The 19,182-nt window shown below is 39.6% G+C and overlaps 1 protein-coding gene across 1 annotated transcript in view; it reads left to right on the top strand.

Annotated features, from left to right (window-relative positions):
• Positions 1-19,182, top strand: part of DGKI (diacylglycerol kinase iota) — a 427,088-nt gene that overhangs the window by 148,685 nt on the left and 259,221 nt on the right. Inside the window, 1 exon segment of the mRNA XM_041753541.1 lies at positions 11,777-11,872. Coding sequence (XP_041609475.1) covers positions 11,777-11,872 — 96 coding nt within the window.

Genomic DNA, 19,182 nt, shown 5'->3' with positions numbered 1-19,182 from the left:
GAGCCCCTGACTTAAGTCACCTCCCCTCTCTGCATTTCACCAGCAGAAAAACAGATACAAAAAGCTGTTCATGGTACATTTGAAGTTGCAAGACAAATCAGGGTGAATTAAAAACTTAGTCCCTACATTTCTACTTAGTGTAGAATCCCAAAGGGGTCCTGTTTTGACTTTGTGCCAAAGCCTTTAGAAGGGGCACAATGGTTTCCATAAATATCTTTGTGCAAAGGGCTTTAAGGAGCAACCTGCCTACAGGGGTGCACTGATTTGGTGAGCCTAGACTGTAGGCACCTGTGTACTTTGGCCAGGTGTATCCTGTTGTAGGAATCGGTTTGATGTGTTGGGTATGCAAACTTAATAATTTCCTTAAAGTATTCATATTCCCATTTTCATATTCTCATTTACCTACTTAGTGATATATATTATCTCTCTCTTATTTTTAGCTGTTCCTCAAAGTCCCCAAACTTCCCTCTTGCTATGATTTACTCAAATGGTTATTAGGACTTATCAGATTGTGTCTCTCATATGATCTCATTTTCTTGGTGACTCTTCATGAACATTCTCTCCTGCTCCCTGAGCAAAAACCTGCCCCTCCATGCATGTCAGGGGTAGAACCCTGCATGTTGATGTGTGGGGAGTAGCCAAATCAGTCTTCACTATGGTGCCTGAGCCTTCTATTGACAACAGTAGACACATGTGGAAACTGCTATTTCCTATAGAGATTTCCTCTCTTGCTCTGTGTCAAGTCATACTCATCTTTTCAACTGGCCTAATTCTGTTTATCTTATTCACTTTTTGCTTTGTTTCCTCACAATACCTCTACCCATGGTGCACTGTCTTAGAAACCTTAGAACCAAATTAGTGGTTTTTAGTTGCTTTCTTAGTCCAGATCCTCAGGTCGATTTCAGGCTCCTTGAAGGGAGGGACCAAGTTTTTTGCCCAGTTTTTCTTCTTCACAATGGAGAGCATGGGATCATGGGCCTACCTGCTATTTGGCTGCTGAGATCAGGGGACAAACTGATTTGGGCAGCTTTTCTATTCAATTGGTGAGAAGTGGACATTTCAGTGGGAGTTGACCAGCATTCAGATTATCTCCAGTTCCTGAAAGGATTGGTAGACAAGAGTCCAAAGCTTCTTTTGAAAAAAGAAATGGGTTTATGCTATTTGAAACCAAGTAACTCTTTAAAAATCGCTTTCCTAGTATGACACATTTAGTTAAGTCTTGGAGTATAACAGTGGTCTGATCTCATTCCTCCCAACTTACCACCCTTCACCCTTATGGTGACAACCTGTAGGGGCTGCTTCCATGGACACACCATATCATGCATGTTGACCAAACCAGTTTTTGGGAAAACAAGCTAAGTTGCCAGAAAGGGAGTAATACTCAAAAAGGAAAAAAATTCTCATCTCCTGGGCTGGAATCCAAGGTTCTGGTTTAGAGTGATTTAGCCCCTGTAGAAGTATGTCTGTTATATAGATAATGTGTGTCTTCTCTTAAATGTCATATGCTTCATTCTATGATGGAGACTTAATTCATACTTAGATATTTTTTCCCCTCTTTTTAGTATTCTAGCAGGGAACATAGGAGGTGGGTCTTACTCTGTCTCCACTGTTTTATAATTTGTTTTTGCCCATTACACTGCCTAAAACAACTTTCAAAGCAATGGTGAAAAAGTCACCCAGATCTTTCTTAAAGGGCATGTTGGTTTTAACGTCGATTTTAATTTCAGTTCATTTTTCCCTCCTTCCTTGGAAAATTTCCTCCAATTGTGAGGGCTATGGAAAATAGGATCAACACAAACAAAGCCAGATTCTAAGTCCAGACCATATTTTCTTGCCTCTAGTTGGCAATGCTAAGAAAATAACTGCATTCTCCTAGGCAGGTAGAAACAAAACAGTTATACACCACCTCACCACTTGGTTCAGGAACAAGATTAGGGAAACAGAATCTTCACGCAGGATTGGTTTAAACTGGGTTATGAAACTAGGTCATCTTATCTTTAGAAACCTTGAATGAAGAAACAGGAGGAGGCAGGTGTGTATGGGTATGTGTGTGCGCATGTTCTCATTTCAGTCTTATTTCAGATGGCAGGTCCTGACAAACCTGTGCTTTTAGGCTTTAGCTCTTGTACCTTCAGGTTTGGGTGTTGTCCCCAATAGTGACTCTCACCTCAACATTTTCTCCACTCCCATCCCCATTTCAAAAACTGTTTAGTCAGGTTAATCAATGTGCCTGATGCTTGAGAGGTCAGGAGGAGCTAACCAACTATAAATCAGTGAAGGTCCTGGTCCTGGTCAGCTGTGTTAATAGTGGGACAGATCTAGCATGATTTCCAGAACCCTCATAATCCTTTATTTCCCCCAATTTTTTTCTTTTTTTTTTTAATTTTTATTTATTTATGATAGTCACACACAGAGAGAGAGAGAGAGGCAGAGACATAGGCAGAGGGAGAAGCAGGCTCCATGCACAGGGAGCCCGAAGTGGGATTCGATCCTGGGTCTCCAGGATCGCGCCCTGGGGCAAAGGCAGGCGCTAAACCACTGCGCCACCCAGGGATCCCTATTTCCCCCAATTTTAAGAATTTTAAATTATGTCGCACTTGCTGCTGGGAGTTATCATAGAATCCCACAGTTTCACAGGTCATTGAGAAGTGTCTGGCTCTGAACTTCTGCCTCTAAGCAAGTGATTACCTAAACTAACACTGCCCAATAGAAATACAGATGAACCATAAAGTATTTCTAAATTTTCTGGTAGCCACATTTTTTAAAAGTAAAAATAAATAGGTAATTTTAACGTTAGGACCATCTTTTGTTCAGCCAAATACATAAAAAATATTACTATCTCAACATGTAATCAGTATAAAAACTATCAGTGAAGTGGTTTGCATCCTTTTTTTCACGCTGAGTATTCAAAGTCTGCTGTGAATGTTACATTGACAGGACATCTCAGTTAGAGTTAACCATATATCAAATTCTCAGTAGCCATATACTTATTGGGAAGCACAGAGCCAAACCATCTGAGACAAATTCTACCTACTATTATCATGAAAATTTTCAGGGAGAGACAGTTGAGATTTCCTTTTCCTTTCTGAGTTTGTAAGGATATTTACATGAGATGCATCTTTATAACTTCCTTACTGTTTCAAAACATTTTTGTAAGCAAGTGTCTTCCTTTTGTGTAGACTATTTGCTTCTAGTGTCAGTTCACTCTGTGTTATTCAAACTCTTTCCCACCAATACACACACATATCTTCTTACCTATAACCATTACTAGGACTTCAGTAGAACTTGAGAGCAAGGACTCATATCTGTATCTATAAATCCATACCTAGATGGGTCTCTACTCTTAGGTAGCTAGATCTGTCTTTATACAGATGGATGTATATAAACATATGTGTATCTATAGAGACTTGTCTCAGTGCTCACAAATACAGAAGAAATGTTATCTTCATTTAAAAGTGGGAGAACTATTTTTTCTGTCTAGCACAGATAGATATTCTCAGTTATGTATTGTTTGAGATGATAGTTCAAGGTAGATGTGTACAGGAGAGAGAAAAAGGTTCCTGGGTGGGGAGAATGGAATAAACCAAAAACATTGCACAAAAGAAGGAAGATATGGCTATATTTAGAAAAGAGAGATGAAGGAGGAAAATGTACAAAGATGCATACAAGGAAGGTTAAAGATAGACAAATTGGTGCCATTAATGGAAGGTCTAGTATGTGAGATTAAATTTGGATTTCATTTTATAAATAATAGGGCATTGTTTAAGCATCCTGAGCAAGACAGAGACTTAATCATAGTTCTGTTCTAAAGGAATTAATTTTGCAGCATTGTAAAATATCAAAGAGAATGTCAGAATTTGAGTTCAGAGCAGAAGAAATCAGGACTCAGTTTAGACATGTTCTTCAGTAAGTAACTTGGGGGTAGACATAGATAATGAAAGGAAATCCAGACAAAAATATGAGGCCTATATTAGTTGGTGTAGAAGAGGCTGCAATAAAGAAAATATTCAAAATATATAATTACCATGGAAGAGAAGTATATTTCTCTTTCATATAACAAACCAGGACTGTTTAAAGTAAGTTAGGTGGGAAGTAGGTCCTATTCTACATTGTTATTCAATGCTCCAGGCAGTTGATCTTATATCCTAACCAGATGGCTTCTGAAATCATCCCAAAGGTTGACTTTTCAAGTATCCAGTGTGGGAAAAGAGCGTGGAGGAAAGCATGTGGGAGGTTTCAATTGGCCAACTCTGAAAACAGTGCGTGTCTACTCATGCTTATGTTCCATTGGCTGGATCTTGGTCCCATGGCCACAAGTAGTTGGAAGGGAGGCTGGGTAATGAAGTCTAGCTATATGTCCAGGAAGAAGGAAAAAATTATTTTAGTGAATGGCTAGTAGTCTTGGCTACAAAGTCCAAGGAAAGAAACTTGAATAATACCAACATCTGTGGGTTAGAAGGGAAGGAAAACTGTAGAGTGTCTACCTTAAAAGAAAACTGCCAGTTATTTTACCAGCAAACTGGATTTATTTAGGACTAGCAGAGGAATTGCAATTTGGAACATGCAAGCTATGGCAAACCATACCTGAGTCTGGAGATCAAAAGAGAGAAAGAGAGAGCCATTACTTCATAGAGAAAAGGAGGACAGTGGGAGGAGCTGCTTTGAATAGAAGTCCATTGGAGAAAAGCCAGGGTCCAGGGAGGTGATGATTTCTCATTTGCTGAGTTGTGGTATTTTCTTATTGGCTGAGCCTGTTGCAGGGAAGGAGAAATTCTTTCCTCCTGCTGGAGTAGTAAAGTAGGCTTCTCCTTGTTGCAAATGCAAGGTAAGTCTCTTCTGGTAAGTTGGGAGTCTGCAACTAATGACAAGTGGTGGAGTGTGACAGCTCCCTCATCTGATCTCCTGACTCCATTTTTTAAAATTTATTTTTAAAAAGATTTTATTTATTTATGAGAGGCACAGAGAGAGAAGCAGAGACATAGGCAGAGGGAGAAGCAGGCTCCCCACAAGGAACCTGATGTGGGACTCGATCCTGGATCCCGGGATCACACCCTGAGCTGAAGGCAGATGCTCAACTACTGAGCACCTAGGCATTCCCTCCTGACTCTATTGTATTGTATTGTATTGTATTGTATTGTATTGTATTGTATTGTATTTATTATATTGTATTGTATTGTTTATTTTTTTAAGGTCCTGACTCCATTTTAAATGAATTTTCTTTATTCAGTTTTGCAAGGGTAACCACAGCAAAAATTATAGAAACTATATTGAACACCTATTAACTTCTTATTGGGTGCAAAGCATTGAACATTATGCATTTTCACATTTAAATATCACTATGATTTTGTGAGTGAAGTACAATTATTATTAGTGGTGAGTAAACTGAGGTTTAGGATAGTTAGAGAGGCCCAGGGTCATATAGCTAGTTGGTGGAAAATCTGTCTCATGTTTATTGATATTGATCTAGAGAAGGATTCATCAGAAATGTAAGAAGAGAGCCAGAATGGTTCATTTGTCTTTTCTATTCTTGTGTGAATGCAACCCCCAGCTGGATATCTTTATGCAGAATTCAGGAGTCCCCAAGACCACCTTCACTTCTGACATCAATTGAGGGCTTGGGACTCCCTAGCACCATACTCAAAATGTTTGATGAGTCACTAGAAGGACTCACAGAATTTACTGAAAGCTGTTACACTCACGTTTATGGCTTATTACAGTGAAAGATGCAGATTCAAATCCACCAAGGGAAGAGGTACATGGTGCAGAGTCCAGGAGAGTGCCAAGGTGGAGCTTTGAGTTATCCTCTTCCAATGGCTCTGTGGACAGTGCTAACCTCTCCCAGCAACCATGTGTGACAGTACATATGGCATATTGCCAATTGATCTGAATCTTGGTGTCTCGAGTAGTAGTTGCAGCTTGATCATGTAGATACAGTTGGGTTTCTTCATGGCGGAATGTAATCTCTAGCCCCACTGGAGGGTGAGCTGATATATGGCTCCAAGCCCCACCATAAATCATGATTCTCTTAGACTATCTGGCATAGTTCCATGTCCCAAGGTAAACATAACACTCTTATCAGGTAGGACTTTCCAAGCACTTAGGGAGATGACCTTCCTAGAGCTGAGGACAAAGTCCAGATTTCTCTTTGGGTAAGGTTACTATAAATGTACTTTATTAGGCATCAGACAAGATAGATGTGCAAGAAAAGAATGAGGCATGGGAGAAATGTAGTCTAGTAAAAGATATGCTTCATCATTATTTTGCATGATTTTTTTTAAAAAAAGATTTTCTTCTGTTTGTGATTTAGAATACTGTCATGTTTCTATTGGGTACTCATATTTACTTCTCACAGTTAATGACTCTAAACTAATGGACAGCTAAAAATATTTATCCCTTTCTACCCCTTTGGAGTTCCATGTAACAAAATGACCATTCATTCATTTATTCATTGATTCTTAGTCTTTCATCTTTTCAATTCTCAAAATTTATTTGTCATCTACTATTTTCCAGGAACTAAGTGAAGTGGACATTCAATGTTCTAGTGGAGTTTAGAATCTAATATATGAGGGAACATTAATCACATAATTATGCCAATGAATAGATAATTACCAATGGAGATAATTTTGGGAAGAGAACATGGTTTGATGAGAGAAACTAAGAAAGTAACTTGACTTAAGCTTTGGGGTCAGTGATGGCTTCTTGGAGGGAGTAACACTTGATCTGATGACCAGAAAGTAAATAGAAATTAATCATATATAATCAAAATGGAGAAGAGTAAACAATTTGGATATAATAAACAGCATTTGCAGTGAATCGGGATGTAGGGAGATTTCACAAAGACCTAAACAAAAATGAGTAAGGCACAATGTAGGTATCTTGTGTAAGGAATTTTTAGTCAAGGAAACAGCCAATTCAAAGGACCTGATGTGAGAGCTTCCTTAGCCTGTTTGAGAAACAGCAAGGAGACCAGTGTGACTGCAAGTCAATGACTCAGATGTAGTATGATAGAAGATGAGGTAACCAGGACAGAAAATGAAGTTGCAGAGAAACAGAAAGTGAGGGAGGCAACCAGGGTCTAAATAGTAAAAACTTCGCACTCTTTTAAGTTCATGGACAGCCTTTGAAGAGTTTTGAGCAGATCAGTAACTTGCTCAGATTTACATTTTAAAGCAATTACTTTCATTGTTCTGTGGAGAACAGACGATGGGGAGGCAGGACTGAAGCAGGGACACCAGTTGGGGGGCTATTGGGACATTCTAAGCCAAAGATTATGGAAGATCAGGTGGTGACAGCTGAAGTGGTAAGTAATTGAGTTTCATGCCCAGTTTGAAACTGGAGTCAATAAGATTAGCGGATGGGAGGAGTGGGAAAGAGAGATCTAGAATGACCCCAGAGTTTTTAGCAAATATTTGTGGCTATAAGAAAGGAAATGCCATTTGCTGAAAATCTAGGGAGAAGATTGGAGTATGAGCAGATTTAAGGAGTATATCACAAGCTGAGTTTTGAGAGTAAAATTTTGGGTGCTTTTTTGTTTCAAGTGGACATACCGAGAGAGCAGGGTTTTTTTATTTGTTTGTTTAATGAATCTGAAGTTCAAAGAGAAGGTTTGCACTGTAGGAATAATGGGGGAGGCAATAATTAATTGATGGAATCTACAGCCAGGAGAACTAAATGCAATAACCTAAGGACTGGATGTGGATAGAGAAAAGATCTGAGAATGAGCTGTGGAACATTCTAATGTTTAGAGTTTGGGATTATAGGAAAGGTCCAGGAAAGAAGATTGTGATGGAGTGGCCAATGAGGTGCAACAAAAACAAAAGGAGTATAGTGTTTCCAGGAAGCAAGTGTCCCTAAAAGAAGGAATCATCTGTATCAAAAGCTGTTGGTTAAGATAAAGATCAAGAATTGGCCATTGGATTTAGCCCTGTAAAGTCACTGATGATGTTGACAAAAATAGTTACAGCGGAATGAGAAGGAAGAATGCCTGATGGAGTTGGGTTCAAGAAATAATGGAGCGCAAAGGAAGTAAAGGTAGCAGATAAGGAAAACTCATTCTTGAACTTTTCCAGGAAAGGCGAACAACAAGTAGAAATAACTAACAGGGATGTATGGGTCCAGAAATCAAACTACAAATATAATTTCTCCAGCTCTTATTTATATTCAAAATTGTGATCATAATATACAGGTAATCTTGAATTTTATTTTTATTTGACTTTACATCATATAGTTTTCCATATGGCCAATCTTCATAATTGTACTTCTTGATGACTTTATAATATTCCATTTCATGGGCAGCCTCAGTGGCTCAGCAGTTTAGTGCTGCCTTCAGCTCAGGATGGGATCCTGGAGTCCTGGGATTGAGTCCCATGTTGGGCTCCCTGCATGGAGCCTGCTTCTCCCTCTGCGTGTGTCTCTGCCTCTCTCTCTCTCATAATAAATAAATAAAATCTTTAAAAAATATTCCATTTCATGTATTATTCTATCAAACATTCTTCTCTACTGGGCATTTATGATAATTCCAATTTTTTATTAGACAAGGTAGAAATAAGCTTCTTGATGTAAATAGTTTTTTTCTTCTGTTAGGATTATTTCCTTAGGGTACATTCCTAAAGTAAGATTACTAAGTAAGTGTATAAACGGATTTAATTTACTCTGTTGCTTCTTTAAAGATTTGTGCATTGAAGACTTTTCTCTTATTCCCAGGATCTATCTTGTTAACTTTGAGCCTTCTCACTATGTATCTATGGTTTCCTGTCTCTTTCCTTAAAATCTCTCTGGGCTACCTTATACCTCCTCATCTCTCCTCCTCTCTTACCTTTTCTGGTGACTGTACAAGGACAGAAAAGTATCAAATTTAATATGTCAGTCATAGACAAGTTCCAGAATCTATTAACTTGAATGGGTAGGGTAGGGTTTGCTAGATTAGGGAATCTCAGGCTCTCTGCACACTAATCACTTCAGAACTTTGAAAACTCATGATGTCCAGGTTTCACCTTACATTAGTTAAAATAGACTCTCTGGAGATGGTGCCCAGGTATTCTTAAAAACTCACCAGTTCATTTTAATGAGCAGTCACATTTGAGAACCAGTGGGTCAGAGCCACTGTGGCAGGAAACCTCTTGTCCTTTTTTTTTTCCCTCTTTCCCTACAAAGGACAGTCTTTCTGATCAGATTTCCTCTTCAGAATGAGGTTAGCTGGACCTAGCAGCTCTGCTATGCCTGAATCTGAGTCAAGGTTTATCAGCAAGGATCTGAGTGCTTGTAGGTGGTATGTAGTATGCAGGGGGCAAATAGCCCCTGGCCCAGGTGAAGCCTACCAGCCTGGTGAGTTAGTGGAGTGCTTGCAAATCTGAGTCCCCAGGTCTTGACTGCTCCTGCTTCCCTTACTTGACCTCCCAGGAGTTAATTTCTGGCCTAGTTTGGTATTTACTATCAGTGGTTTTGGACCATTTGACCCACGGCAACATTTTATTCTCCATTTTTTTTTTAAATTGCTGGCAGGATTTTTGCTCTTTTGGCTTCCCTAATATTTGATGCTGTAATTATGTGTTTTGTTTTCATGTTCTCTGGTAGATTTTATGCCGTGGGTTGCCACACTAACCCAGTGCCTGGCACCAGTGGTCTGGAATAAATGTTTATTGAATGAATTAAAGAACAACAGAATGAAAAAAAATATTTTATTCTATAAATGGCAATAAAAAAGTTGGATATTAAGTTCCCAATAATAGGCTGTTTTAGACTTTGGGGACCAATTTCTTTAGGATACCTAACAAAAACATGCCTTTCACATATTTAAGTATGTTCTCATCCATCCCTACCTGAAAATTTCTAGGGTGTTCTTGTCTTGCTTCTGTTGCTTTTCTGTAAGATGGACTGTGAAGTGAACCCCATTTTCCCGTTGACTTTCATAAAGAACATGAACATGACTTTCTACAGGGAAAGTGACCAACAGAAAAGAAAAATTTCTAGTGGAAAGACGGTCAATCACCCTTTGACATGGAGGGTGGTGATTCTCATTAGCACTGCTTTCTTTTTTGGAAGAGTTTTGAGGCATTCTGAGATATGCAGGGCCTGCTCCTCCCACCTTGTGTTGTTCCTGATCCTTCAATATCTATAGAATTCATGAATTTCTCTTGCCCCTCACCTTCACTCTTCTAAGAGTTGGTGTCATCTATCTCAGATTGTGAAGTCTGTATAACCTACACTTATTCTTGCCTGAAAATCATTTGAGCCTATGGGCTCTGAAAAGAAAGGTTTTGTACTGGAATCTTAAGAAATACATTTATTATAAGAGATGATGGCACTTTGTATTTTTTTCAGCTTCTCTTCAGTATATGTTTCTGCTACTTCATGTTGAGCTTTGGGATTCAGAGGGCAGTCAGGCGGGCATTTCTGGAGTCTGTTATTATAAAGGTGACTCATGTGAGATGGACTTCCAAGTTACTTGGTTATTTTGTAAAGCTCCTTACTGAAGTCATTTAACAAAAATGCCATAAGTGGCTTAAACAATAGGAATTTATTTCTCACAGTTCTGGAGGCTGGGAAGTGCAAGATCAAGGCACAGGTATATTCGGTTTCTGATAAGAACCATGTCCTGGCTTGTAGATGGCTGCTGTCTCACTCTGTCTTCAGATACCTTTCCTCCGTGTATGCATGGAGAGAAAGCCCTCTCGTGTGTCTCTTATCAAGGCACTAATCCCAATCATGAGGGCTCCACCTTCATGACCTAATTAACTCTCAAAGGCTTCATCCTCAAATACTGAGGAGTAGGGCTTCACATATGAATTTGGGGGGGTGGCGGATCACAATTCAGTCTATAACATCCCCCATGGAAGAGTGATTGCATGCCCCACTGATGAATGAGATAAAAACAAGAGCAATTTTCTTTTAAAATCAGTAAACTTCCTCTCTTTGTGGTTAACCCAATACAGTGCCTTCCTTAGTAGCTGAGTCCTTTTCAAGCAAATGAGCAAAATTCACAATTAATACATAAATCCACCATGTTTCTGAGGTAGTGTGCCAGAAGAAGGAAGGTGGCATCCTATTCATTATCCCGTTTTAAAGTATTATATTCCCCCCACCCATCCCAATGAAACAGTATGTGTTCCTGAACATCAGATTATTGTACTTATGTCACCCATCACAGCACCTCTGTTTGCCATCAGATGTGACTATGTAGGAGCAGGGAAATCACTCCGTTTGAGGAATGTAGAGCTATATGGGTGAAAGATGTACTGAAGTAGGAAAAGTGTGAATGAGTAGAAATTCATTATGCTTTGAGTACACAGTGACTTAAAGTAAGTTTTGAGAGGCCTCTGCTTTAGAATATAATTTACCCATTACTGATAATACATATGGCTTCAAACAGTCTTTAAAGTACTCTAATAGCACTATCCTTCTTCTTAGCTAATTTACTAAGTAAAGGCACCTTTTAATAGGATTTTGGTCTCAACTGTTGTGGGCTGTGCAGTGTTGGGCCTGGATAAATATGGCCTTCTGTTGAACAATGTGAGGGATTTTTCTTCCTTTATTTAAAATATGTTTCACAGATGACGGGATCTGTGGATAAAGCTTTTATAGGCCTAATGTCTGTTTTAGTTATGGCTCAGACAAAGTTTTCCCAAATATCTATTCTGTTTCTAGAATTTTGATAGGACTAACACCAACCATATCTCCAGGGCTACGCTTATTTTCTTGCATCCAGAATCTAAATTTGAGATCTCCCCCCTTGATGCCTGAAAAGAAAACTGAACTCAGGTGGATCTTTTCCTTCCAGGAGAATGCCGTGAACGGAGAGCACCTGTGGCTGGAGACCAACGTCTCAGGAGACTTATGCTACCTGGGAGAAGAGAACTGCCAAGTCAGATTTGCAGTGAGTGTGCTCCTCGGACCTCTGGGCTCTCACCTTCCCCTGGGAGGGCCGCCAAGTTGAGTCTTCCAGCAGCACAGAGGCCACCATGCCTGAATCTCCAAGGAGAGGTTTGAGAGAGCCTGTACCTTGTGAGACGGTTGACAGTTAATGTGGCTTTTAAGGGGTCGGTTTTAATGGCTTTAGGGCTTGGCTCATTATTTGTTATGGTCGTCTGTGATCAGGGATTATGACTGACTGAAAGCGGAGATAATGGTTAGCATTTGTAACAATGAAGTATTTTTTAAGGTAGGTACTTTTTTTTAGACTTAATGGCATTGCACATTTAATAGACTATAGAATAGTGTAAATCATAACTTTCTTATGCATTGGGAAGCCAGAAGATTCATTTGACTCACTTTATTGTGATACTTTATTGCCGTGGTCGAAAACTGAACCCACAATATCTCTGCCGTATGCCTGAATTCAGATCAAGTTGTGGAGGATAAAATTCTAGAAACTGGACAATTAACAAATACATTGAAATAGCCCATGCTTTTTAAAACTTGCTTTGTGTCCCTATTTAGAACCATCAGTATAAATGTCAAGATTGTCTTTATGTTCTGTGAAAAGAGCATGGTTGCCAGGCATTAAGTTGTGAGGAACTAAAATTGTATTAAGAAAGTGAACTTAAATTTTTATGTAATTCAAAATTATTGATTTGGAAAGAGAGTAATGGGAACCCTAGAAGAGTAAGGAAGAAATTAAAAAAAAAAGGGTTCCTTCTTATTTGGGGAAACGGGCCTCATAAATGACATATAATACATTTCTTTTTCTTTTTCATTATGTTTGTTTATTACATGAAAGACAAATTTGGGGCAAAATGCAGGACTTTGGAATTACACATGAATATGTTTCTACTAATGACTAATAAGGAAGAAATTGAGTTTTCACTACAGCTTTTAGAAGAATATAGCCCTCAAGGACTTTTATCAGGCTGCCTAGAATTGCAAAGCCGGTGGAACAAGACTTTAAAAACTGAATTAGCTGTTTTAACGACTGGTTTCTAGGTTTTGTTTGGGAGATTTCATAAGAGTTTAGAGGACCAGGGTTGCTTTAAGTGAAGTTAGGAACAAAGATCAGTGACAGGCCCAGCTGTATAGGGAGGGTCTCAATTTGAATCTCACTGTTACCACTCACTGTGTGATCTTGGGAACTCCTGTCCTTTGGGCACTGGCTACCTTCTTAGAAAAAGAGAGTAGGATGAAATTATTTTAATTTTGCTTCCAACTGAGATCTGTACTTAGTTGTTTTCATTTCTCTTAATCTTATAAATTCAATTGATTTAAATATTAGGGTTTCAACTTTCTGCATACATATTCTTAATTAAAGTATAATTGCATAAAATTTGATTAAATTAACCGAAAACCCAGAGATGCTCTGCTGTTTGGTCTGAAATGCTGTAAATAATGAATTAACATTAGGATCTTAGTTAATTGCATAAACACTGGTCTTGGAATATCAGATAATATAAAATGGAAAAAAATGAAAGACAATTTTACTTCCAAATACTTGCTTTTGAACGATTTCTACTGATACTCTAATTTGTTATGGAGTTCTACATCATTTCCAAATTACTCACTTTGATCCTCTTCTGGTAGTCATTTAGGGTCAGTACCTCTCTTGGCATATATATGTAGATAAACCTTACACCTTGGGTAGCATCATGACCCACCAACTGATTATAACTTGATCACTATTATCTCTATACCAGGAAAAATAAAAAAGAATAAGGGAAATCGTAAGTGTAAGTAGGAGACAACAGAGTTGTGAATATTCCTGGTGCTCTTCTGAGTTTTTCTCCAAAGTTCATCTTTAATACTCAGCAAAATTAACTCACTTTACAATGTGTCTGGAAGATGAAGAGCTCTCCTCCAAAAAAAAAAATAAATGATGAAAGAGGAATGAATCAGTGAGGAAGCAGAAGATCTGTGTTTCCTCATCATAGACTCCTGAAGGCTCAGTTTCTTCTGTAAAGAGAGCAATGTTTGTAGCATTACATGAGATAATGCATTGAAGGAATTTACTTGTAGCAATCGACACAATGAATTAAAAATAAAAAAAAAAAAACAGAAAAGGCAGACAATTCACAAAAGAGCTACCAAATGCCAGTATATATGTGAAAAATATTTTTAAAAGTACTCAAAACAATTGTGAGGAGTCAACATCATGTGCCCATTAAATAAGCAAAGATTTGCAAAATGGTAATACCTGTTGGTTAGTTTAAGCCTAAATGGATATTCTCATTGTCAGCTGGTAGGAGTGTAAATTGATATACAGTTAACTCTTGAGCAACATGGGTTTGAACCATATAGATCCACTTATATGTGAAATATTTCTGAATAATACAGTATAGTAATACAAATGTATTTTCCCTTATGGCTTTCTTAATGTTTTCTATAACTTACTGTATTATAAGCATACAGTATATAACATAGCATACAAAATATGTGTTAATTGACTGTTCATGTTATCAGTAAGGCCTCAGGCCAATAGCACACTATAGTAGTTATGTTTGGGGGAGTCAAAAGTTATGTGTGGGTTTTTGACTGCACAGGAGGTCAGTACCCTTAACCCCTACATCATCTGAGGGTGAACTGCACTGCTGAAATGGTCAGTATGTAGTGAAAGCATTACAAATCTAGTGCTCTCTCTCATTTGGGCATATTTGGTGGGGGGAGGGGACTTTGGCAAGCAGAAAAAGACCTAGAGGAGTGTGAGGAGGTAGTAGGAGAAAGAAGAGTGAAATAACCTGGATTGCAAAAGAATATGAATGAGGGGAAGTAGAGAGAACTGATCTCTTCCAGTGTTTGAAGATCTGCCTCAAAGAAAATGGAAGGGTCTTGCTCTCCATAGTTAGGACAGTAGAACTAAATTCTAGGTGTAGAATCCACTGACTCTAACAGTGAATCTTACATGTTTCATAAACATCACCTGGAAAACCTGTTAACAATGTAGATGACTGTTTCTCTCCTTGCTCCAAATGCTGATTCAATATGCCAGAGTTGGACTTGGGAATCTGTGATTTTAGCAAGCACCTCAAATAACTATGGTGCAGATGGTCTACAGACTTAACTTTGAGAAATACTCTATTATAAGGAAGAACTTTAACAACCAGAACTGTCCAGCAAAGGACCAAGGTATCTGGAGAGATGGGCTCAAATGATGTGTTTACCAACAAGATGGATGACCATCTTTCAAGGATGCTGTGGTGGGGGTAGGGGATGTGGGGGTGTGCACATATGCTTGGCTAAGAGGTTAGGCAAGTTAATCTTCAAGAGAGGCTACAGTTTAAATGTTCTATTTGCAGCTTTCTTAGCTGAACAACAGTTTTGTAAGAAAAAAGCATGTGCAAATGGATTATGCATTATATTCTCCTTTCTTTTAATGAAGCATCTTTGAAGATAGCCAACCTGTTGAGATAAAGACCAAATTACCATTACCAGGTACTACCTGGAGACCTCTAAACAGTGTACAGGCACAGCATTTGGAGGAGGAGTGAGGCCATTCCCAGAGATGTGCCTTTCACTCCTTACCTTATTTTAGCAAAGCAAATGTCATGGGTAGAAGTTAAGAGAAGGGAGAAATCAGTGTGGGTTGAGGTAGACAGAGGCGGCTTCATGGCAGTGGGGCTTGAGCACGGTTTGAAAGATGGGTAAGATTTATGTAAGTGGAGTGGGGCAGGGGAACATTTAGGAACGAAGGGAACATTAGCAAACTCAGAGACAGGAACAAGCTTTGAGCAAGGGGGGAGTCATCATCAGACATGCATGAGCATACCAAAGGGCATGTGTTAGGTAAGAATGGAAATAAGGAAAGATGGGGGCTGTGTGTGTTCATGTCTTCTGAACTGAAACTTGAAGTGCATGTTATAAATGTCTGTGTGCTTATGAAGCATGGCTATATAATAAATCTTCTAACGTAAGATAGTTTTGAGGGTGAAAGAAGCTGCTGGTTATCAGGTGCTGTAACATTAACTATAAACCAGAACTGCATCAGGGACACTGAGGTAGTCACTCTACCTTACAGGGACATTGCAACAGTCTATTTGAAACCAAGGCTATCCTGCAAGTCCAAGACTTCCTGCTACCATATGGACTGATATTTGGGGCTGATATTGGAGGGCATTGAAAGCAAGGCAGTGACATCATAGGACACTAAGACATTTGTAGGAGAGTTTGCTCCAAAGCGTTGGGGCTGAACCAAATGACCTTTAAAATCCTTCATCTTCTGCATTTCTCTAGTGGCAACATTTAATAGTATAGAATGTCTGTGAGCAGAAATTTAATGGGATTAAAGTTGTTCCTAAATCAGCAACAGTCCCCAAATTAGTAACTGTTTCTTTTTCTGGTCTAGAGAGGAGAAAGGGATGCAGCAATAATGAAATGGGAGCAGAAGGATCACGGTTTCCCAACACAATGATGGGGGGAGAAAAATTGAAATAAAATTCCAATTAGGACCACTCTCATTTGGTGCTATTTATTGAGGAGGACATTTCTTCATTCATTTATTATTCTGTAAAAGTTTATGGGCTGAGTACAGTACCCGAAACTGCAGACAGTGTTGAGAGTGACAGTTAATTGGAAATGACATTATCACGGTCCAGTAGGTGCACTCTGGAGAAACCATTCCCAGTCTTTGTTTATAGTATGTACAAAGACGTTGAGCCAGAGATTTGCTTCTAAAGAAATTCACGCCTCCATTAATAATCAATAGAGCACATTCTAGTGCACACCTATTTTTACACTGAAATGACATTTGCCTACATTGCTATGTTGAGGTACCTAATAACCGTAGTCCTGGTCCGCAACCTGCCTCTATACGAGAGACAGAGATAGGCAATGCGGGAAGTAGGAAGAAAATGGGTTCTGTGAGCCTGACCTGGATTTGAAAACCTGTTCCGGGGCTCCCTGGGTGGCTCAGCGGTTTGGCACCTGCCTTTGGCCCAGGGCGCGATCCTGGAGTCCCGGGATTGAGTCCTGTGTCGGGCTTCTGGCATGGAGCCTGCTTCTCCTTCTGCCTGTGTCTCTGTCTCTGTCTCTCTCTCTCTCTGTGTCTATCATAAATAAATAAATCTTAAAAAAAAAAAAAAAAAAGAAAACCTGTTCCATCTGTGTAGAGTGAACTTTGGACAAATTTCACCTACTTTGCCTCCACTTCCTGATTTACACTGTGGTCACTAAGATCAGCCTCAGTGGTTCTTAGTGCTGGATGAGCACTGTGAACTTATAAAAACTTCTTAATTTTGTTTCTTAAAGTGGTTGGTACCAGACTGGATCTACCACTCTGTTGGGTGGCACCGGGTGTGAATCTGTTAAAAACAAAATAACTCTACAGATGACTCCTTGCTGTCACATGTAGGTGGAGAAGTCTACCATTCTACTTCATAAAGAGTGTCAGGACCCAATGAAGAGACTGGTCTCAGCGCCTGGTGTGTATAGTGGCTGTTGTGGCTTGAATTGTGTATCACAAAAAAGATGCTGAATTCCTAATCGCCAGGACCTCAGATTATGACCTTATTTGTATATAGGATTATTGTAGACATGATTAGTTAAGATGCCTCTTCCAGTGTGACAAATGAACTTCTAAGGAGAGAAGGGCACAGAGATACACCAGAAGGAGGCAGAGACTGGAGTGATGGAGCTGTAACTCAGGAACACTGCAGACCACAGGCTGTCCTCAGAAACTGGGAGAGAGGCATGGGACAGATGGCCCCTCAGAGTCCTCAGAAGGGTATCAACCCTGTGGATACCTTGATTTCAGACATCTAGCCCCCAGAACTGTGAGTTCATGTATTTCTGTTCTTTTAAGCTACCCACTTTGTGATACTTCATTAGGGCAGCCCCGGGAAACAAATACCATAGTTGTCCTGTATGGTGACTTATCTGGCCACATGGGTTCCTCCGCGAGACTCACAGATGGGCATGCACCCGGAGGTATATTTCAAACAGCCTTGATTGAAGATTTCATTGAGACATTCGTGGCTCTCTGCATAAGTGAGCAGACAGGCAGGGAGGCGCCCGCAGCTGAGAACTGCGGGGAAGAGAGTAGTTAGACGTTAGGTGAGTGAGAATGTGTAGGTTGGGTGAGAGAAAAAAGGAACTGTCAGACTTCAGAGTGCTGTTTCCAGATATCTTTTCTATTTTTAAGTGGGCTTATGTCACCTTGTTTTTGTGGGTAGGCTAATGGGTACTATTTTCCTTTTGTAATTGTTTTGTTTATACGTTTTGCTTTCATCTTTTCCCTGTGGGTAAGGTTTAGCAAAAATGGCCACTCCGCTCCCCCACGACCTTCATTCTAAAGTGTCTTCCAATGTTGCTGGAAGCTTAACAAATACAGTTTTATTGAGTAAATGAACGAATTGCATTAGGGAGGCCATGTGATGTGGGGTGGGATGTGGAGAGTGAGGAACCATGCAGATTTAGAGACAAATAGATCTGGATAAATATCCTAGCTCTGCCCAGCTTCTCTGAGCCCCAGGTCCTTCTGTAAAATAGTGGTGATTGTATCTGCCTCTCAAAATTGGTAGAGAGATTAAATTACTTGACAAACATTAATGTCCTTTCTTGTTTTCTCCTGTCCCTACTTCTATTTCAATGTCATCAAGCTGAATGACCTAATGAGTAGTTTGGTTGGACTTTGCTCTCAAGAAGACCTTTACGTTTGGGGTTCTTCTGCTAACCCCAACACTGAGACTTAAACTTTTACCTGTCATTTTACTGCTATGTGTGTAATATCCATAATCTTCCTAGGTCATGGATAGGGAAACTGAGTGTGCAAACTAAAGTAACCCATTCTGGAAAACATCTAGGCTGTGTCTCCTTATTGGTAGACCAGAAGTCTCATTGCAATATCACAGCCTCTGCTCACAAGGGGGCTGGGCATTTCACTGGATCCTTGGAAGAAACTTGTTAGAGTACAAGTGCGGTAGCTTCCTGCCCTATTTGAGCAACACTTTCAGCTTTTTGTTGCTTAAAATTTTTTTTTTAAAAAGATGCAGAACCTGATCACACACTGTTTATTTCATCTCTGGAATATGGACACACTAGACAGCAGTCAGTGCAGATGCTCTTCATGTGCATCTCTGTTCTGTGGGTGAAGAGGCAAAGCAGTGTCCAGCACACATTGGTGGGGCCTTTCTGCCCATCTGTGCATTCAGGTCTGGCAGGTGTATACCACAGAGCACCAACATTGGACTCAAGCCTCAGAATGCATCAGGACTGCTTGCCTGCTGATCCCACACATGCCAGTTGTCCAGCGTGGCAGATTGATGG

Source organism: Vulpes lagopus, chromosome 4, assembly GCF_018345385.1.
Source record: "Vulpes lagopus strain Blue_001 chromosome 4, ASM1834538v1, whole genome shotgun sequence".
Taxonomy (NCBI): domain Eukaryota; kingdom Metazoa; phylum Chordata; class Mammalia; order Carnivora; family Canidae; genus Vulpes; species Vulpes lagopus.
This window is presented reverse-complemented; position numbering and strand designations above follow the sequence as displayed.